The 23,942-nt window shown below is 35.9% G+C and overlaps 1 protein-coding gene across 2 annotated transcripts in view; it reads left to right on the top strand.

The window, feature by feature from the left end:
• The window catches only part of tmem132e (transmembrane protein 132E), a 366,256-nt gene that overhangs the window by 292,304 nt on the left and 50,010 nt on the right, over positions 1 to 23,942 (top strand). For both annotated transcript variants that reach the window (XM_051894027.1, XM_051894026.1), the window contains exon 3: positions 19,124 to 19,261. In XM_051894027.1, the coding sequence (XP_051749987.1) occupies positions 19,124 to 19,261 (138 nt within the window). The remainder of the gene's footprint in view (positions 1 to 19,123; positions 19,262 to 23,942) is intronic.

Genomic DNA, 23,942 nt, shown 5'->3' with positions numbered 1-23,942 from the left:
TAAATACTTTTTAACCACAAATGCTTGTCTTGCACTACTCTGCGATGCGCCGCGCATTACGTAATCACATTGGAAAGGTCATTCGTGACATAGGCGAAAGTACCGATTCAGTGTCTACAAAGTGAACGTGCAAAGACTAAGGCTGCGTTCCACTCCACTTTTAGACACACGCTGGCGAACTTCCCTAAGCACTTCCTCCCCGGGGGAATCCCTGCCGCCATTTTGAAGTGCGTTCCACTTCGTAAGAGTGGACAAGGGAAGTTTATATGGACAGACCCTCGGTCCCTCGATTTTGACCGAGGGAGCGAGTCTACTTCATATGTACACTTTAGGCAGCTCCATATACCACAATGCAACACGATTGTGACGTCACTGCATATCGTGTTTAATTTACCCCACCACAAACAACCCTATGATATATTAATTTTTTTTTTTTTTTTTTAAATAACAACCCAAACAATAGCATGCTGCATTAAACAGTTTCATAAGGGAAAAAAATTTAAATAATAAATCAACTCCATAGCAGTTTCCAAGTGATCAAGGGCTTAGGACGTTCCAATTCAGCCCATTGCACGAGTTCCGCCAGTAGTGGGCACTCATGCAACGTAAGCAATGACGTATATCCAAGTCAATAAGAAGTTAGTGAGGGAAGGGCAAAAAAAAAAACGAACTGGAACGCAACCTAAGTCAAACGCCCTTTACAAAAAAAGGTAAAACAACGTTGGATGATTTTAAAGTTGGAGGAGAAAATGAGATGGAGTTTTTTGCCCTACTGCGGTACTTCCGCCTACATCACGTGTGACCTTTCCAACATGATTACGTAATGTGTGGTGCATCGCTGAGCAGTGCAGGATGAGCATTTGTGGTTGAAAAGTATATACATTTTTACCCTGGTGAAGTCCACTATATGGAGAAAAATCCTGGAATGTTTTCCTCAAAAACCTTAATTTCTTTTTGACTGAAGAAAGACAGACATAAACATCTTGGATGACATGGGGGTGAGTAAATTATCAAGAAATTTTAATTTTGAAGTGAACTAATCCTTTAAATTTCAGAGATTTAAATATTAACTCACAAATTATCAAATTAACCCCAGACCAAATTCTCTCTATTAAAACATCAACATTAGGTTTGCTGAGCTATAAAAGTGCAACCTCTGAGCAATAAAATGTTCCTGTAAGCATACACACTCGAAGTCCACATGAGTTTAAATAACAGTGGTGCAGAGTCATCACTGCATCATTGCTGTGGACTGATTAGACCAGAGCTACTTAAACACACACAAACAACCAGGGACAGAGGCAGCTAAGATAACGTTTGTGTATATGTTTTATGGGTGTGTATGCATTTGTACACATTGCAAATGCGCTTGTGCATTCATACGTGAAAGCAAAAGAGAGAAGGGACAAAATGAAGAAACAGGAACTGATGCACAACGGTTTAAGCAGTGCCAGGGGAAGAAGATTAGGATAGAGGTGACCATGAGGACGGCTCAGTATATTAAACAGAAGAACGAGCATGTGGGGTTGAGCCAAAGATCAAAGAGAGTAGTAGTCTTTGAGTCTGCTCAATTACATACTTTTTGTTTTCTTGAATAATTTATCTTTCTTTGTGGCATATTTTCCTGAATAAACAAAATAAAGCATTATTTAAATGAAGAAACCATGACCTAAAGTGACACCTTAGCATTGAAAATTGTTCCAGAAAACCGTGAACTGTCTGTTTAGCATTTTAACACAACATAAGCATGCTAAATGTAGGCAGCGCAATTATGCTACCTTCTAACACCATGTCCTAACCAGACACAATGCGATAAGATGCAAGCGACAAGCAATTTGTCTGTCCACACCAGATGTGACACAACTATGGGATGCAACAAAATCAAAATCAGAATCAATCAGAAGAGAGTGTGGGTGGAGTCTCTCTTCAAGCACACTACACTCGCAACAAAATGGATAAGTATAATCAAATTCATAAATATTGCACCATTTTAATATATAGTCATAGAATACACTTGTTTGTTCACATTGAGTTGACAGTTAAAATGGTTTACATTTAGTACACATTCTTGTTTTCTTTAATTTATTTGCAAGATCTGAGGTAAATTGTCCATTGTCGCTTTCAGTATGGCTATGAAGGTCATACAAAATGATATTCAAACTCACATTAGACGCATTTAACATTAAATATGTCACATAAACAGCATAAACAGAAATTCAGGGTTCAAGCAACTCTACTATACACCTACATACACACACACACAAATATATATACTTAGTTCAGGTTATAAAATGTCCTAAGGTGTGACTCCTCAAAAACATAATATGAATGAATTAACACTCTCCTGAAAATGGTATAAACGTTTTTGGTAACACTTTAGTTTAGGGTCCAATTCTCTCTATTAACTAATTGCTTATTAGCATGCATATTACTGGGATATTGGCAATTTATTAGTACTTATAAAGTACATATTAATGCCTCATTCTGCATGACCATATTCTACATCCCTTAATCCTACCCGGTACCTAAACTTAACAACTACCTTACTATTAATAAGCAGTAATCAGGAGGCAAAAATCATAGTTAATAGCGAGAATTGGACCCTAATCTAAAGATTACACAAAAAACTTTACGACAGAAATTCAGGGTTGAAGCAACTCTACTAAAAATTCCTACACACACACACAAATATATATACTTTATAGGATAGAAATGAGAACTACTTACATCTACTGAAATCCATTTGTGAGACACTACATCTTGAAATTCATGGTTTTGCATGTTTTTTTTTTTCATTTATGGCATGGTGTTCAAAATGGAAAAATCTGACTCAGGCCTGACTGCAGTCATCAAGGTGCTGACCTTGTTAAAGGGGTCCAGGACTTTTTGAACTGATGCAACTGTGCTGTACTAGAGCCTTTCTAGCAACAAGCCTCCTGCTGGACAATTAGGTTTACTGCACAACACCAAATAAAGGAAAAAGGACCAGATGTCCCGTTTCTCCTAGGACCGTCCCGTACATTTGATGCTTTTCACATGTCTCAGCTTATTTAAAATACAAGACAGTATCTGGAAAAACGGGACATCTGGTTATCCTAGGAGAACACATAGAAAACGACTCCCCAATGTAACACATATTACTGCCACTAGAGTGGATCTGTCTTAACAAGAAATGATTAAGTGGACTCCATCATAAAGCTGGTCCACGAAGACCCTATAACACTCCAGGCAATGGAAACAGTGAAAAATAAATGCAAAGAGCCTTTCTCAGCACCTCTAGATAGAGAGGCTTGATTATCAAGACGAGGCACAAGCAAAGCCTAGTGAAAGTTTCATAGAGCATCTGTGCTGTAAGAGGTGATTTATTTAAGAAGAAAAACATGTACGAGCGAGAAATACACACAAGGAACTGTGGGAGAGATGGAAGGAAGGAAAAAAGAGATTGGGCAAGGGTGGGTGGTGAAAGATAGTGGTCTGAATGTAATAACTATTGATGTGTGGTAAGAAGGGGAATCGAAAGAGAGACAGAGAGAGGTGAGAGAGATGTGCCTGCTCTCACAGTCGAGATGTGCCGTTTTGTTGCATTTGTCATGAGGAGTTAATGAGAAAAGGCTCTTGTGCTGGTGCTGTATAAACACACACCTCTGCTGGTTTGACACTCCGACGTACAGGTCTGATTAGTCTGACAAGCAATGAGTGGTAGAGATGCTTTTTCACCTGCAAATGAGCATTTGTCATGCAATTTTGTGCTATTAAAGCAACTGTAAGCATGAAATGGGTCAATAATGCTCATTTTCTTGAATAAAAACTGAAAAATATCAGGGTGATACAACTATACTGATTATACTGATATCATAATAAATAACAAAACCTCATTATTCTTGAAAAAAAAAAAAAATGAATTTGAATGTTTTATTCAAACCAGACTGGAAAAAACGTGCCTGTGGCGACATTTCTGTAATGATATTACATTGCTTCTTGCATGTTTCATGACTCTTTGAAAGTGACATTTTTGGTAAGTGGCTCAAAAATGTTAATGCTCTATCGTGTTTGAAAATAACATACCAGCTACATGAAACCCTGCACTAAACCTAACCGATAGTGTCAACAAAATCAAACGTGAGATTACTGAAGCAGCCGTGACATTTTCGCTTGCTTCTACAAGTCTTTGAGCACTTTTATTGTGACTCATGTTTCACAGGATTCTCCACGTCGCAAATGCAAAGCTGTACCAGGTGAGCTACAGAGCAAGTTTACTATGTCAAAAAAGCCATAGGGTTGGTTATGTGATGCAAACATCAAAATATATTAGTTATGGACTGTGGCAAAAGCATTTTGAGGCTATAACATAGTATTGTGCGTAAATATGTCTTTATTAGTTGATAATCTGTTCCTGTAATCATAATTTTGTGTGAAAAGGAAAAAAAGTTGTATGTGTTTTACTGCCATTTACTTGTTCATTTCAGCTGGAAACTGCAGTGAAATGTATGTATAGTAGTTAATGTTTTTTTTTTGTTGTTGTTGTTTTTTTTTAACCTAGGTTGGTTTTATTTTTATTTCTTAGGAAAATAAATATTTTAACAAAACTGCTTCTCTGCTTAGTAATATTAGCATAGCAAAGTTAGTTCACGTTGTAAAATGTCCTAAGGTGTGACTCCCCAAAAACATAATATGAATGAATTAATAATTCACGTTTTTTTTTAAAAATTCTCCTTACCATGAAATATATATTTTAAAATATTTTTTTTTTAATAATAATATGGATTGTAAAGTGCAAGGAAAATATATTACTACTTTTCAAATGGTTAATTTTAATTACCTACTTTTTAAATGGTTCATTTTTAATATTTAAATTTACACTCCCCTGAAAATGGTATTAACGTTTTTGGTAACACTTTAGTTTAGGGTCCAATTCTCTCTATTAACTAATTGCTTATTACCATGCATATTACTGTGATATTGGCTATTTATTAGTATTTATAAAGCACACATGAATGCCTTATTCTGCATGACCTTATTCTACATCCCTTAATCCTACCCGATACCTAAACTTAACAACTACCTTACTATTAATAAACAGTAATTAGGAGGCAAAAATCATTAATCGTTAATTGTGAGAATTGGACCCTAATCTAAAGTATGACCAAGTTTTTTTTTTTTAAACAAAGAGTACTTGACTTCCTTTTCTTGATCATAGACACTATTTGTCACTGACCAAGATAAGGTTTTGTTTCACAGAGTGGTCTGTAAAGGGCTCTCAGAAGTCAAAAGCCTCTCTTTCACTTACTCTTTCTCTGTCTCGCAGTGTCCTCTGTTGCTTTTTCATCTGCCCTGTTACACAGTTGATTCTCTTATTGTCTTGGACACTGATTCAATTTTGAAAAGAAATGGGAAGTGGGTGAATGGAAAGAAGACAGATACTGGTATTTTGCTGCATTTGCCATGAGGAGTTAATTAGAAAAGGCTCTTGTGCTAGTTTTGTCACCTCACTTTTGAGGCTTGATCCACTTGAAGGGCTCAAGTGACAATGAGATGTATGAGTGTTTTTGTGTGTAGTCCTTACCGGAATTACATTTTCAAATTTCACATTACACTTTTTTTTTTTTTTTTTTACACACCTTACATCTATATTTTATTCTTTCTTTCTCTTTCAGATACTCTTTCATATAATGTGTTCTAGCAAACCCCTGTGACAAACATGCTCACAATACACAGTTTGCCTCAAAGTTTTGCTTCTTAGGCCACATTTACACTGCAGGACTTGATGCCCTTGAATTCTGATTTGTTGACTATATCTGATTTTTTTTTTTTTTTTTTTTTTTTAAATACTTACTTGCCAGCTTACACCTTCTTTTAAAGTTGCCCCATATCTGATATCTGCATTTACACTATAAACTTGGTGAAACAACACATGGTAGACGTACCGGTCACTTTTTCAATGACGTAAGACTCGCATTGACAAGGAAATATCTGATCTGTCAGCTTACATGGCAGACGAAAATGCATTTTCTGATTCATATCAGATTTGTTTCCATATATGAATGAGGCCTGAAACCGATCTTAGAATATCAGAATCAATGTTTTTTTTTCCTGCTTACACTTTTCCTCGTGGGTCATATGCGATCTGTGCCACATGGGAGGAAAAAATCAGAATAAGGTCACTTGAACCATGTGGCCATAGAGTGGTCATTAGGGCTCTCAAAAGTCTTTCACTTGATTTCACTTGGTCGTCTGTTGCTTTTTCATCTGTCCTATTAAATTGGTTCTCTTAATTGTTTTGACACTGATTCAGTGTTGAAAAGAAACTGATATTTGGTTGATCTTCAGAAGTGCTCGGCCTGACATTTATCCTCCCATCAAATTAATTTATGGCGTCAGCCTCTCAGTTTTGAAAGTGAGGCCAGAGAGAGTGGGGGAGGTGGTGGGGGATGAAAACAAGGGGGCCTTGTGAAAATGTGGATGAAAAATCTCTTAGAACTTGCATAAAAATCCAATCTGATTAGTACTTAATCACAATGTGTGTCCTCCTGTGGTTTCCACTGACAGATCTGGTCCCTCTCATGTAGAGACTATGATGCTAGTGTTGCATCTCAGTTCATACTTCTACACTAAAAGTGTGTACTTTACAGATGATGGGTACATACTCATGCGTGTGTAGAACGACAGTATGCTAGTATTGTTGTAACAGCATGCCATTAAATTGTAGCTTTATACCACAGACCTCATGTTTCATAATATTTTAGTTATAGGGCGACCAGACATCTGTTTCACAAAAGTTTGTCCAAATAATTCATTAAAATGTCCTTTTCTAACTACAGTGTCCTATTTTTTTTTGTTCTCAGTGGATGACATTGATGATAGAGAAGGAAAGCATTTACTTGCTAATGCTAATTGATTTACTGATACTTTCCATCTCGTTCAGCAAATCAGCAAGCAATACATCTGGTTGCCATAACAATAACATGCTTGCTGCTGCTCCCTGCAGTCTTCTCAGTGTAAGGAGCATTAGTGAGGCAGCCAAGCTGAGGAAATGCCCAAACAAAAATCTTTGGACATTTTATTGAATTGTGAGTGTGAGGTACTTAGAATAAGGTCTGAATCACACGTGGCTTAAACTAAAGACATGACACTTATATAATATCCTCCAACATCAACTATAATTTTCACACATTTTCTCTGTTAAATAAACCATCAGTCATTATTTCAGACAACGGTGGCTGTGAACATCCCAGAGATATTTTGCAGTGGAATATATGTAAGAATTTGAATAGGATAGGAAAATTAGGTAACACTTTATTTTAGGGTCTTTTAACTAGTTGCTTATTAGTATGCATATTAATAGAATATTGGATATTTATTAGTACTTATTAAGCACATATTAATGCCTTGTTCTGCATGACCTTATTCTACATTCCTAATCCTACCCAATACCTAAACTTAACAACTACCTTACTGACTATTAATAAGCAGTAAATTAGGAGTTTATTGAGGGAAAAGTCATAGTTAATAGTTTATATGTGTTCCCTATACTGAAGTGTTACCGAAAATGATGTACAGCGTGATTTGGTGTTATGCCAAGTGATCAGGCTAATCATAACCTTGCTAAAGACAAGCTAGCTGTAAACAAAAAGAAAGAGAAAGGTTAATTTGTAGACATGGTTATATAATCTGATAAGATATAGTCTAAAATTGTAGTCATATTTTGATGAGAAAGATGGTTAACAAGATGTATAATATTTACAAATGAGTTCCCAAAAGAAGTTCAGTCAGCCATTGGAATCTCTGTGTGGTCCAAGAAGAGATTTGAGACAACTGCTGTGCTAGCTTCAGCTTTCCTCTTGATCAGGATTCATTTTCAGATTATTCTTTTGAATTTTTTTTTTCCCCATCAGTTGAAGAAGGATTTTGTTTCCCACACTTCAAAAATATATATGAATCATATATGATCTTCATATCCCGATTTTGAAGTGGCCAATGAAATGTCAGCTGCCTGGCGAGAGTTGGCTGAGGGTATGAGGGTGATTTTCCTGTTCTTTGCAGCAGTTGGCAGGACTGAGTTCCGCTTGCCTTATCAAATAAATTGGAGAGCTGCTTTTTTTCCCCCCCTATTGCCTCTGCAGAAAAGGTTTTGGCTCACCCGAGGGTCTTCCGCTCATGCCTGCTACTGATGGGAAAGCTACTTAGAATAATTGTGTTCCAGGCAGGAGGATTGCAAACCACTGCATGGCTTTCTCTCTCTCTCTGCTACACTGTTGCTCAGGGTCTCTCGCCCTCTGTCTTTTCTCCCTGTATCGTTCTGGCTCATTCTTTTTCTTTCTCTGTCTTTCTCTCTGCTTTGAGAGCAAAAGACCTTTCCAACAGGGGTAGAGGGGGCTGCTTTAGTCTCTGCGTCAGTCCTGTATCAAGGCTTATTATGTAATATCATGTTGATGTGAAAGGTTTATTGTTTTGATTACATTGGATAGAGTGTACCATTACGAGTTTTTGCATTGTGACATTATTTTCATGAAAATTAAACACATTTTTCCACCTTGTAATAATGTGAAAGTAAAATTGATATATTATTTTAGTTAGGCCAGGTAGTTTTTGTTGTTTAACATTTAATTTATGAGGATTTTAATCAAAATTAAAATAATAATTATTATCAATGTGCACAAGATGATTTTCATCTCTATATTACAACCTAGCCAGACAGAATAATGATTATTATTATTTTATCAAAATCAACACTCTCTCTTCTGCTCACAAAGGCTGCATTTATTTGATCCAAAAAAAAAAAAAAAAAAAAAAGTAATATTGTGAAACATTATTACATTTTTAAAGAGCTGTTTTCTAGTTTAATAATTTATTTTAAAATGTAATTTATTCCTGTGATGGCAAAGCTAAAATTTCAGCATCATTACTCCAGTCTTCAATGTCACGATCCTTCAGAAATCATTTTGATACATTTGATTTTTTTTTTCTTCCAGGATTCAAAAGAACAGCATTGATTTAAAATATATATATATATATATATATTTTTTTTTTTTTTTTTTTGTAATGTAAAATACTTTACTATATCATTTGATCAATTCTAGCTGAATAAAAGTATTAATTTCTTAAAAAAAAAAAAAAATGTACTGACTCCAAACTATTGAATGGTATTGTATATATTATTATTATTATTATTGAATATTTTTGTAAGCTTCACCTAAAAATATAGTCCACATGCATTTTACACTGTCAGAAAGAATATGGATGGTGGTATATCCCCTTTGTATTTTAGCAGATGTCGCATTTTCAAATTGCCTGCGTTTTTGTTTGATATGGTGGAAGTCAAATAGATTGACTAGATATGATCTCATTCTGAATGCTCTTGTGTTGTTAAGTTAAATGGTGAATCATTTTCCTCTGAATATTTGCCTTTTCTCCTTTGATGAATTGTCATATTTGCGCAAATCCTCGCTGGCAGGTTCAGCCCTCTCTCACTCCATTCTAAATCTTCTTCTGAAGTGACAGAGAAATGCTATAATTCTCTTCAACTCGGTGCCAGCATACCCTCTTTCTGTCTCTCTCTCACATTGTCATTTTCATTGTGCTTAGTTTAACAGTATTTTGAATAGTACAGATCTTAGTATTCTGAATTGTGCAAAATAAACATCTGTCACTATGGAAGCTTCCTAGTCAATAGTACGAAACAATCACACACAGAGAATGAGCCGGATCATGTGATGAGTTATTGACGTTTGTCTCAAATGGCCAGTCAAACGAGGACAACACACAGTCTTGCATGCGGGAGTATGTAAATAAAAAAATTAGTGCTGTCAAATCGATTAATCGCGATTAATCGAATCTAACATAAAGGTTTGTGTTTACATAATGCATGTGTGTGTATATATTATTATATTTAAATATATTGTGTGTGTATACTGTATATGTAATAATATATATACACACACATACACTATATTGCCAAAAGTTTTGGGACGCCTGCCTTTACATGCACATGAACTTTAATGACATCCCATTCTTAATCCATAGGGTTTAATATGGAGTTGGCCCACCCTTTACAGCTATAACAGCCTCAACTCTTCTGGGAAGGCTTTCCACAAGGTTTAGGAGTGTGTTTATGGGAATTTTTGACCATTCTTCTAGAAGCGCATTTGTGAGGTCAGGCACTGATGTTGGACGAAAAGGCCTGGCTCGCAGTCTCCGCTCTAATTCATCCCAAAGGTGTTCTGTCGGGTTGAGGTCAGGACTCTGTGCAGGCCAGTCAAGTTCCTCCACACCAAACTCGCTCATCCATGTCTTTATGGACCTTGCTTTGTGCACTGGTGCGCAGTCATGTTGGAACAGGAAGGGGCCATCCCCAAACTGTCCCCACAAAGTTGGGAGCATGAAATTGTCCAAAATGTCTTGGTATGCTGAAGCGTTAAGAGTTCCTTTCACTGGAACTAAGGGGCCAAGCCCAACCCCTGAAAAACAACCCCACACCATAGTCCCCCCTCCACCAAACTTTACACTTGGCACAATGCAGTCAGGCATGTACCGTTCTCCTGGCAACCGCCAAACCCAGACTCGTCCATCGGATTGCCAGACAGAGAAGCGTGATTCGTCACTCCAGAGAACACGTCTCCACTGCTCTAGAGTCCAGTGGTGGTGTGCTTTACACCACTGCATCCGATGCTTTGCATTGCACTTGGTGATGTAAGGCTTGGATGCAGCTGCTTGGCCATGGAAACCCATTCCATGAAGCTCTCTATGCACTGTTCTTGAGCTAATCTGAAGGCCACACGAAGTTTGGAGGTCTGTAGCTATTGATTTTGCAGAAAGTTGGCGACTTCTGCGCACTGTGCGCCTCAGCATGCGCTGACCCAACACCTGTGAAGAGAATGATATGAATCTCCGCTCTGTGATTTTACATGGCCTACCACTTCGTGGCTTAGTTGCTGTTGTTCCCAATTGCTTCCACTTTATTATGATACCACTAACAGTTGACCATGGAATATTTAGTATTGAGAAAATTTCACAAATGGACTTATTGCACAGGTGGCAACCTATCATGGTACCATGCTTGAATTTACTGAGCTCCTGAGAGCGACCCATTCTTTCACAAATGTTTGTAGAAGCAGTCTGCATGCCTAGGTGCTTGATTTTATACACCTGTGGCCATGGAAGTGATTGGAACACCTGAATACTTTTGGCAATATAGTGTATATTATGTAAACTTTTGTGCTAGATGTGATTAATCACGATTAATCGATTTGACAGCACTAAAAATCTAAAAGTAAAAAATGTATTAAAATAATTACAATAATAAAGTACTTTCTGTGTCTCTAGCAGCACCAAATAAATGTAATGCCTGAAAATAACCCTGAACACATGACATTGGTTGCTGTGTTGGCATGGTTTTGATGCTCAGACAAACAAGTCAATGTTTAATGCTACAATTCAATTTAAATTCATTTATTTGTATAGCGCTTTTCACAATACATATCATTTCAAAGCAGCTTTACAGAAAATGCATGTTTCTACATTATAATTTAGAGTAATTTTTTAATCAGAGGTGACTGTGTCCAAGTCATGTCCATATGTCCAGAATTTTACAGTTCTAAGATAATACAAATCATGCAGATAGCTAACATCATGTATTCATTTAGACAGAAACAATGAGGTCATTAAAGTAGTTATTACAAATCGTGATCATAATGATTACAATATATAGATATTTGGCAGTTGTGTATGTTGATTCAGAGTTGGCATCATCTGAAGTCCTGGCAGCGGTTGGCGTCATCTCTTCACAGGTGTTGGGTCATTTGAAATCTTCATAAGAGGCTGGATCCAAACTGGAGCTGGCGTACTCTCTAGATACCTCGGGATGCGCATCCCAAGGTAGAATGTGAAATAATTAGCATAGCTGCTGTTCATAACATTTCAAGCAAAAGATAATCATGTGCATGTGATCTGATATAACTGTACAAGGTTATTAGATGTATTGTGTGAATGCTTGGCTATAGAGATGTCTCTTTAATCTAGATTTAAACTGGGAGAGTGCGTCTGAGCCCCGAACATAATAAGGAAGGCTATTCCAGAGTTTAGGAGCCAAATGTGAAAATGCTCTACCTCCTTTAGTGGACTTAGATATCCTAGGTACTACCAAAGTCCAGAGTTTTGTGACCTTAAAGGGGTCCTTGATTATGATTTCACTTTTTCTAACTTTAGTTAGTGTGTAATGTTGCTGTTTGAGCATAAACAACATCTGCAAAGTTATGACGCTCAAAGTTCAATGCAAAGGGAGATATTTTCTTTTAAAGAATTAGCTGTTTAAGGACTACAACAAATGGCTGGTAGGGACTACAATGAGCTTCTTCCCTGGTTAGTGACATCACTAACCCTAAAATTTACATAAACCCTGCCCCCGAGAACACACAACAAAGGGGTGAGGCCATGTTGTTGCCATGCCGTAATTTTACGCCGGACTGCTTCACAAAAGAGGGTCAATTCAATGCTGGATTTGCACAAAAGATTAACATGACGGCACATTTTAGATGATAAGTTGAATCAACTCCACAGCAACTACATAAATTTATCCACTAACCATTCAGGAACGTCCAGTTTCATTCTAAAAGTTGTAACTTGTTCCTGAGTCTCTCCATCAGTGTCCGACTCCAGTTTGAACAATGTAAGGCTGAACACCGTTACTGACAATCCTCATTTTGGCTGCGTGAGATTCTCTTAGCTTTGTTGTTGTTGAGCAACCAAAGTGTGAGCTGTTAAAGCTCCGCTCTCTTCTGGAAAGGGGACCGGGAGCAGCAGCTCATTTGCATTTAAAGGGACACACACAAAAATGGCATATTTTTGCTCACGCCCAAATAGGAGCAAATTTGACAAGCTATAATAAATGATCTGTGGGGTATTTTGAGCTGAAACTTCACAGACACATTCTGGAGAAACCTGAGACTGAGGGCAATAGAAGTTAAATACACAGGAGCTGAACCATTTTGGACCTTAAAGATCATGTATCCGTGCACAGAAGACCAATGGTCAAGGTCAGGATTTTCATTAAATAATACATTAAATTTCAGTTTGTTTTTCACCAAACCCCAGAACACTTGGAATAAACGACACTTGTCACATGGGATCATTTTGTGATACGTTTTTGTCTTTTTTAAAAAGCTTGACCTTTATCGGACCTTTTGTGGTCCGAAAAAGAAAGAAGAGTATTTGGCTTTGGAACAACACCAAAATGAATAAATTATGACTTAACAAATGAGACCTATATATATATATATATATATATATATATATGTGTGTGTGTGTGTGTATATATGTGTATATATATATATATATATATATATATATATATATATATATATATATATATATATATATATATGTATATATAACAAAAAATAACTCAAACCCAACTAAAATAAATCCAAAGAGACTCAAAGGCATCTTCATAGTGAAATGTTGTTGCTAGTGTTTTCATAATTGTGAGCTGGTGAGCATATGGAGCACTTGTTATGGAACAGATGTTATGTGGCGCTAAATGGGAGGCAGAACTCATATACATGCAATTATATGGTCTAAAAATACTGATTCAAGACGGAATTGGCCAGTATCAGGAAGGCGTTGGTGGAACTAATGCTGTCTGACATTGATACCGTCTTGATTTCAGTGTAGTTCACAGCAGTGATAAAAATGCAACTTGATCTGTAGATGTTTAGATGAATTTTGGTGTTTTTAAGCAAATTATTATTGTCTGTTTGGACAAGGATTTCACATATACAGTATGTGCCACTTAAAGATGTCATTTTAATGTTTAAAAGAGGAGGTTCTAGTGACACTGCACTAATCTTTGTGTGTTGTGACTCGATATGTATGCCTGCAGACCTCCAGCGATCATTTATTCATGTCAAGTGGCCCTTTCTCTAGTGGAACTAATGGAAAGCCCTGGTTCTACAAATGGGTGGAAAAAAATCTTTGCTGGCCAGATTTAGACATTGAAGAGAGGGACAGCTTTTGCAGTAATGCAGAGAAAGAGGGAGTGAGTGCCTAATGCCTTAGAGACATGCATCTGCTGACATTTCTCATCCTGCTTGTTTATGGGTTTTTTACGGTAATTTTTATGGTAAGAGACTACGGTGAAGGCTAGAGTTATTCATCACTGCTTGTGTTTCACACTGCTGCTGTAGGCAACTTTAGTGTCTGGTCATTGTTCTAAATACAGAAAGCCAAATCATAGTTTCCATTCCTGTGAAAACATACTAGATCAGCCCTATAAGCTTAAGTCTCATTGTTTATGTACAGGCTGTCAAATGGTAAATATCTTTTGAAACATACTCATTACAGTATGTCAGGTATGTACTGTTTATTACAGTATTTTTTAATGTTAAAACAATTGTGCTGCTTAATATATTTGTGGAAACAGATTTACATTAATTTTAAATAGAATCTTTTTGTAACATTATGAATGTCTTTACTGTCACTTGTCATCAATTGAATGCTGCATAAGATTGTGTCCTTGCTGCATCAAAGTATTAATTTCTTTTTTTTTTTAAATAAAAAATGACTGAACCCAAACTTTTGAAATTTCTTACTGATTATTCTTAGAAAAAAGAGAGCAATTCTGAAATGCAAAGTCTTTGCAGAGGTGGAACATCCACCTCACAGAACTTTCTTGTGAAGTTCTAAGCTAGTTCTTAAAAGAAAGCAATAATCAATGTGAGGTCATTAATTACAACAATATCATCACAGTTAAGGATGTTTCAGGCACTGCAATGCAGCCTCTTGATAAAAATAATAGTAATATGATAAAACTGTTTTCAATAATTAATTACATTAATTAAAAACAATATTAAAATAATAAGCATCATTAACTAAATTAATTAGCTGTAGACTGTTTAACGTTCTAATTTTTTGTAGAAACTCATTAATACACTGAAAAAATGGTGTAGGATTTACTTTGAAATTATTGTCATTCAGAAATTGTTAGTAAATAAATAATTACACAATAATTACCAAGAAACAGCAAGTAACACATTGAATTAAACATGAAATGTTAAAGTAGAAAGACTGAAATTGTATTTTATTGTAAAATGTACACAGATAATCTTCCAATAATATATGGAAGCTTATTTCTGCCACAGAATAATAATTAAAAAAAGGTAATTGTGACTTTTTATCTCGCAATTCTGACTTTTTTTTTAGAATCATGTTATAAACTCGTAATTACGAGAAAAAAGTCAGAATTTCGAGATACGAACACAGTTAAAAAAGGTAATTGCAACTTTTTATCTCACAAGTCTGACTTTTTTTCTATCAATAGCGAGTTTATAACTTACAATTCTAAGAAGAAAAGTCAGAATTGCGAAATATAATTGCGCTATTCTGATTTTTTTTCTCACAATTGCAAGTTTATAACTCTGATTCTGATTTTTTTTTTTCTTATAACGTCCAAAATATAAACTAAAAAATATTAAAAAAGAGAGAGAGAGAGAGAGAGAGAGAAAAGTCAGAATTGTGAAAAGAAAAAAAACCCCACCTTATTTATGTTTTATTCCATGGCGGAAACAAGCTTCAATTGGAATGTTTTGATGGAAGGTTACAAAAACACTTTTTTTCATGCAATGATCTTTCACAGGAAGGCTAAGAGCGTGTTTTAAGAAATAATTCAGGTCAGTTTTGTTTTCATGTCGACTTTAAAGTGAACATCATTGGTACACATTCCTAATGGCCTTATGGAATTGAACAGATTATTTTGCTCACGTTTGTTTTGAAATTTGCACCATACAATGTATATATATATGTGTATATATACACAGTATATATAAAGAGGAGGCACTGTGGAAACTTGTTTTGTGTGTTTGTGCTTTTAAAGGGATAGTTCATCCAAAAATGGCTCCAGATGGCTCCAGAGGGTTAATAAAGGCCTTTTGAAGCAAAGGGATGCGTTTTTGTAAGAAAAATATCCAGATTTAAAACTTTATAAATTCAATAACTAGCTTCCGGCGGACGAACATACGCATACTGCCGATTTGGGCAGAAGAGCAACCTTTAACCCGATGCAATGGCGGGATGATGAACGGGCAGGTGCAGAGGAGAGAGCAAAACAAAACACCGGTCACTAATTGTAAGTCTAAAACGAGAAATTTTAAAGAGAAATGTCTGAGGATTTCAATATAAGAGAAGAGGAGCTTGAGTTTGTTGTACAGCCTTATTTGTTTGAACCGTGAGAGGTGTCAAAGCTTATGATACTCCTATATCCTGCGTCATACATTGCGTCAGGGGTTACTCATTTGGCGCAAATCGACTTGTACGTCCGCCGGAAGCTAGTTATTTGGATTTGTAAAGTTTTAAACATGAATATTTTTCTTACAGAAACGCATCCCTTCGCTTCAAAAGGCCTTTATTAACCCACTGGAGCTATATAGGATTACTTTGATTATGGATGGATGCATTTTTTTTTTTTTTTTTTTTAAACATGGCCCCCCCATTCACAACCATTATAAACATTGGAGAACTAAGGAGATTTTTTTTAATATATCTTCAATTGTGTTCGTCTGAAAGAAGATTGTAATATACACCTAGGATGGCTTGAGTGTGAGTAAATCATGGGATAATTTTCATTTTTATGTGAACTATCCAACCCAGACTGGGTTGGAACTATCCCTTTAAGTGCTAATTTGTTTCTTAAAAAAAAAAAGTTCCAGCTAATGAAAATCTGTAGCATATGGCCTGAAGACGCAAGACATTTGTTAAATTTGACGGTTAAGTGTGGATAACTGTTAATTAATGTGGACAATGTAAGGCTTTAAAGATAAAGTAATTCAGCGCTATGTTTAATAAATTGAATAATTTAATTGTTGCACGGTACTGTCTATCATCACACAAAATGATGAGGTTGCCTGCAAGTCATCTACATTTCCAGCTTTTCACAGTGTAAAGTGAAGAGCTACATCAAAAATCTGTTATTATCGCTCCATCTAAAAGATATTGTGTTTGATTTGAAAACGAGCCATGCTTTGCTGTCAGACCTGCTTTTTTCTCATATTTAATATTTATAAAAGTGCAGTACAGCTTATGATCATCAATACTGTGCTTGATGGAAGGGCTGAGGGGGTGAGATAAGGCTCTGTTGACTGAGTTGTTGAAATGGCGACTGAAGCCTCTGCTATTGGTCATGGTCTACTCCTCAAAGCAGGGGCCGCCTTTTATCAGGTAAGTGCAATTCGAAGCAGCAGTTCAAAGAGAAAGGACGGAGTTTTTGAGGTTAACCGGTCTGAGGTTAATCCTGGAGACAGATTCAGCTATCAATGAATGTTTCGTCATGTTATGAGTGTTTGGTCAACCATTTAGTGCAGTTCCCATTGGCTCCTACAGCACTGCTGAACAGCCGCCTTACAGAACTTTCTTGTGAAGTTTTAAGCTAGTTATTAAATGAAAGCAATGATCAATGTGAGGCCATGCGTTACAGCGATTTTATCACAGTTAACTCTTTACCCTCCATCGACGGAATTTTCTGACATTTATGAAACTGAAATACCGTTACATGGTAGGGGGCGCTATTACACAACTTCTGAAAGAGTAGATAATCTCCAGATAAAACATGGGCAAAAAAGGAGCAGAAACAAGCGATAAAAGCATTGCTTATGCACGTTACAGTGTTTGAAGAAAAACAAAAACGATTTTCTCAGCTTTTTGTTCAAAATTTTGCCTTTTTTTATTAAGCTTATCCACATTCAAGTGTTGATTAAAAAAAGAGGCCATGAAATTTTTGTGAAAATTTTCCAAAATGTTGGCTGTGGATGGCAACATTTAAAAACACAGCCCCTCGATATAAAACAATATGCTAAAACACACTTGTGTTCAATAAATAATTACATTAACTCTTTCCCTGACATTGACGCAATTTTCCATCATTTATGACACAATGCCTCCCTGCCATTGACAGAAATTTCTGGCAATCCATGTTTTCACTGTTATACGCTAGGGGGCGCTATACACATCTTCTGAAAGAGTACAGAATCTCCGGATCAAAACACAGGTGAAAAAGAAGCAAAAACAAGCGATAAAAGCATTGTTTATGCACACGTAAAATACATCGATCAGCAAATATTAAACAGCATATTAAACAAAACTGCATAACGTTACAGATCGAAATGCCGACCCAAGATGAGGTATAGGACTGTGCAAGCATCGGGGGTGTTGATGGACTCAATGTAATCGGTTTGTGTTTTGATCATTGTTCTGAATCTGATTTTCTCAGCTTTTTGCTTAAAATGTTTCTTTTTCAATGAAACATCTCGCATGTGTGCTATGAGACATCGGTCCACCGTTTTTGCGGCATTGCAGCCGAATGGCTCTTTGGTGCAGGCAGACATCAAAGTGATTTTACTCATGCTTTAGGTAGATTTCAGATAGGAACTCAGAGAGTGGTCAGTAATCCAGAGGCTAAAGCACACATCATTTACTGTCTTGTGTCACTGCACCCATTCAAGGTGTTAAGCAGCACATGTATGATCCCAAAGCAGCAGCAGCTTCCATCCATTGAAACATGACACTGCTGGAAACACAGCACGACTGTGGTGTTTGAAGTTATGGCTTCTCTGAAAGAGCGGGGGTGTGTTCCACAGGGATTTTATCATCGGAATCTGGTTGCGGATCAGAGAAATGAATTTTAATGGACAGAGGGGAAATGTATGATGAGTATGAGCTTTAGCGTGCATAAATTGATGCACAGAAGATGCTTTTTTAGATGTAAGGTCTCAGAGGTTATAATGAAGATGCAGAAGTCATGTGAGCTATCTATGGGAAATTGGATTTGGTTTCCAGCACAGATTGACAATCTTTGTATAAATGAGCATCTGAAGGAGTGGATTTATATAACAGTAACCATTCCTGCAAGTCTTTATTTTGCTTTATTATTTTACATTAATGTTAAAATTTATTTGATTTTCTTATATTATCTTATTGTTGTTGTTATTATTGTTGTTTACTATTTTGCATAGCTATGCATAGCTTGCTCATTTGAGTAGCAAAATTAAACGGTTAAAGGGGTAGCCTTTTTGGAGCTGAACATTTAAATCCATAACAGTCTTGTTGGACTCCAGCCATAAAACCCTCTGTGTCTCTTTCACAGGGTGAAAGCAAAGAAAGGGGTGAACCTCCTCAGCACTAAGTCGAAGAGTGACCAGTGGAAGGTTGAATGGGATGTGCAGTCCGGAGCCAAACACTCGATTGCAACCGTGGAAGCCAGCAAGATCAAAGGAGTCACTGGGTAAGTCAGCTTCCTCACATTTTGTACACTGATCTAGGAAAAGCTTCTCTAGTGAGAAACTAAGCAGTGCGTATGGCAGTCTGGTTTCAAATCAGCAAAGAAAAGAGAACCTAAACTTTCATGCTTGAATCATCACATTCACCCACTCAAACATCTGCTAGTTAATCCAAATAACATTCAACTAAAACAGAACGCCGCCTGTTCAGTTAAGACCTTTGTTTAAGGATGTTACTGTTTAATTGGAGAGGCTTATATTCAATGAAACATTTGTAGTCATATTAATTAGTAGTTCCTGTGTATTCATTCATAGTAAATTATTATTGCAGGGCTTTACGACAGAGCCAGCTCATTAAAGACAGTCTGTAGTAAAAAATAAAGACATCTACAGGATTCCAATTGAAACTTCATTTGTCCTAAAAGAATCAAATAAAGTCATCCTGGATAAAGTAACAAAAATGAAACAAATTAAAAATGATGATTTTTCCGGTTATAATTCCAATATCTGATTTTGTATATATTCCTTAAAAAATTCAACTAGAAATAGCTGATATATATTTTCAGTCCACAGAAGTCTATAAAACTGTAGTCTAGAAGTCTACAAAAGTTCTAGAAGTCTACAAAACTGTAGTCTAGAAGGGTTTTATCTTCCATTTCATCTTCAGGAACATTGAGTGATTCATCTAGCCAGTAGAGTCAAGTGTTATTTACCCTTTGTCGGGGTGATTAAGATTTCAAGATTGAGTGTCGACACAGAGATTACCAGAGAGGTCATCTGAATTAAACGTCATGCTATTTTGTTCTTATGTTTCTAGGCCTCTTAGCCTCTTCGTTTTCCTTCTGTATTAAGTGGACCCTAGCAAACAATTTTCCTGTCTGACATGTGACAAGACCATGTCACTCACCTACAACCCTGCTACTAGGAAAACTATACTTTTATACAGTGTATTTTATACAACTGTAGTCACGTTGACTATTTTAATGATGTCTTTACTACTTTTCTGGACTTTGAATGCGGTAATTTCGTTGCTTTCTATGGGAGATAAAAAAATGTTTAAAAACTTGGATTTTATCAAAAATATCTTAATTTGTGTTCTGAAGATGAACGAAGGTCTTACGGGTTTGGAACGACATGAGGGAGAGTAATTTATGACAGAAATTTCATTTTTGGGTGAACCCTTTAAGGCTAGTTTAAAAAAAAATAATAATACACACTGCCAGTTAAGACCATTCAGCCCACTTTTTTAGCAAAGACAATACAATATAATACTACAGTAGAGAAATGATTTTACAGGTTGCAGGCATAATTTTATTAATACATCAGGGTTTTTTTTTTTTTATTTCAGACCAAAATCTCATATGGTAAATACAAAATGTCTGTTGTTTGATTCAGTATCCATAGCCTTTAATGTCTGAAAAAGCAATGCGATTCAGCATACTAATGCTATTCAATAACAGAATAGGAAATCAACTTTAATGGTTTAACAGTATGCAAATTGTTATATAAATATAGAACCAGCTCTTAGTACAAAAAAAAAAAAAAAAACCCTGATTGCTTGTTGTACACTATTGTTCAAAAGTTTGGGGCAGGTAAGATATATTAAATGTTTTTAAAAGAAGTATTTTGTGCTTATCAAGGCTAAATTTATTTGATCAAAAATACAGTAAAAACAGTAATATTGTAATTATATTATTGCAGTTTAAAATAACTGTTTTTTGTTAGGATGTATTTTAAAATGTAATTTATTTCTGTGATACAAATCTGAATTTTCAGCATCATTCCTCCAGTCTTCAGTGTCACATGATCCTTCAGAAATCATTCTAATATGCTGATTTGGTGCTCAAGAAACATTTCTTATTATTGCCAGTGTTGAATTCAGTTGAGCTGCTTAATAATTTTTTTTAGGATTCTTTGATGAATAGAAGGTTTTTTAAATGGATTTTTTTTTTTTTTTTTTTTTGTAACAATGTACTAGTCTTTAACTGTCATTTTTGATCAATTTAATGCATCCTTGCTGAATAAAATAAAGCAATAAGCCCCAAGAAGCTGTGGTTTACAGTAAACTTATAACAGCTAAGGGGCATTGTTAGCTAAGGGGGTTTTAGGCACTCCGCGTCATGCCTGTTTTAAATTCACTGTAAACCACGGCTTCACAGGGCTTATTGCTTTTATAAAACAGTTACCACACAATACAAATATTAAAGCCAAAAAATATGTATCAATGCAACTTTCATGAAGTAAAATCATTAAAAGGCTGGAAAATGCAGGAAATAGTCTCTGACTATGAACAGCAATAGAAGTTACATTTATTACGCCAGCAATAGAAGTTACATTTATTACGCCATTAGATGGCGGCAAAGATTGTCTTTATGAGTGAGTCACTCAGTCACAAAGACTTTTATATCGAATTGTGAGCGCTGAACAAAACGCAAATGACAAATGCTTTGACTAGCGCTGTCAGTGTCAGCAGGACATGGGAAAACCCATTAAATGTTAAAAGGACAAGATCGCAGCGGACATTCAAATGTTTTTTTTTTATTATGAACATAGGACTGACCTGAAGGAAAATGCTAAATTTGAATGCAGGTAATACACTCAGTCACCCGATATCTCTCTCACAATACTCTTCTACATAATGCAGTAAGCTTCAATGAGCAAAATTAGTTGAGAACAAACATATGTTTACATTTCTAAGAGTGGTTGCTAAGACAGACACGGCAACATACACATTCAGTGGTGCAGCGATACTTATGTAATGCAGTTAGCTGTATGTTTTTGGGAATTTTACAACAGCTTCAAATGCAGCTCAATGAGTCAGAATCAAGGGCTGGAACTATCCGTTTAATAAGTATTATTTTCTTTTAAAAATGTCTTACTAACGCCAAACTTTTGAGCTGTTGTGTATGATTATATGTTCACCGAAACATAGAATATGGGCATATTGATGACATCTAAAATATAGAAGTATTTACATATACGCAGCTTTAGATGTTTAAATATAACTGCATAGTTACATTTTACTATTTTACAGATACTATTATACAATGTTTTACATGCGTTGTTTATTACTATTATTCTAATTTTTTCATTTGCACTCTCTCACTTCTTAACCAATTTATTATACTGTCTGACACTCACAAGAAATTGCTCCTTTTACACGGAATTTAAATGACAAAGTCTGAAAGTTTTGCCATAAAAACTTATCACAGTTTATTTACGTGCAGCACTGACATGTTGTCAAGCGCAAATGTGACAACAGACTATAGAGAGGTGTTGCTTGTTATTTTTTAATGCGAGTTTAAACAGCTTTGCACTTTTCACCACAACCAACAGAATTTACTGCTTGTTTTGGGACTATTTCACAGTTGAACTCATCTCTTTGTTTTGAAGAATATACGTCTAGATGCGGCTGGAGGCTTTTTGTATCGTAACAAAGTAATGCCTGCATGAGTTTTTTGTCTGGGAAGATTAATAATTTTTAGCAAGTCGATGCCGTTTCCTCGTATAGATTTTCTGTTAGCACGGCTCGTTCTGTCCACAGACTGCAGCTCTCTTCTTATACTTGCAAATTTCTTCGCATATGCTGCCCGTATTTTTTCACCATCTATCTTTTCTAACGGCTTTAATGAGTGACTCTACTGCTAGAAGCAAACATGGCAAACGTGGCATGGGGCAGGCCTTGGAGGCAATGCCAGCGTTATTTGTCAATATAAGACAAGCTTCATCATTCCATTAGTGTATTTTCAATTAGAGATTCAGTTTCTGCACACTCATGCCAATTCTTTCTCTCCTTATGTTTCTGCACTCAGAGTTAAGCAAGCCTAAAATGAGTCTAAAGGCAGGGCATTTTGAAAGCTGGCTCCTGCTCTGGCAGTGCTTAATGACTGATTGTTAGCAAAACTCTTCCCTGGCCTCCTCTCCTGTTGTGCAGGACAATCAATTCTCAGCAATGGCTAAATAATTAAGGCAATATTAACTTTGTTAATGCAGTGCCCAATGAATAGACATCAAGAAAGCAAACACGTTTGATAGAGATTGATTCCCAGTTGCCTTAAAATATTTCCTTCCAAACAAAAGGAAAAGTAATTAAACTTTTAGTAGGGAAGTCACACTTAATGGCCTTAACTAGTCACATCAATTTTAAATTAGCCAAGCACCAATTATAGACAAAACAGTATCTCCTAACAAAGGGGGTTTGCAAACCATAACAGTTGGCCACTGTAGTGTACTAGTGTATGCTGGACTACTAAACAACTAAATACACATTTGGTTTCTAATACAGAATGCAAACGTGAAGTGAAAATGCATTGCAACCATACAGCTTATATACACTAATGTAGGCACTTAAAATACAGTATGTGAATATCATTGTACTACAAAACAAAATTAAAATGAACATGCATTGCAAATTAGGTTTGAAAAAAAAAATGTGTTGTTCAAAAATTAAGGACTTTTGGTTAAAAGTAAAGTTAGTTCTTATAAAAAATTCTTGCATCATTTGTTTCAAGATGTCTCTTTTTCATATTGGTTACTAGGGCTGTATTGACACAATTTTAATGATTCGATTCGATTTCTATTCACATGCTTTCGATTCGATTATAATTTCGATTCGATATCGATTATTTTGGATGTAGTATATCAGTTACAGTCGTGGCAAATTTTCTAGAGGAAAAAAATCTCTCA

This window comes from Ctenopharyngodon idella, chromosome 5 (assembly GCF_019924925.1).
Source record: "Ctenopharyngodon idella isolate HZGC_01 chromosome 5, HZGC01, whole genome shotgun sequence".
In the NCBI taxonomy this organism is placed as follows: domain Eukaryota; kingdom Metazoa; phylum Chordata; class Actinopteri; order Cypriniformes; family Xenocyprididae; genus Ctenopharyngodon; species Ctenopharyngodon idella.
The sequence above is the reverse complement of the archived record's forward strand: the minus strand, read 5'-3'. Positions and strand labels throughout refer to the sequence as shown.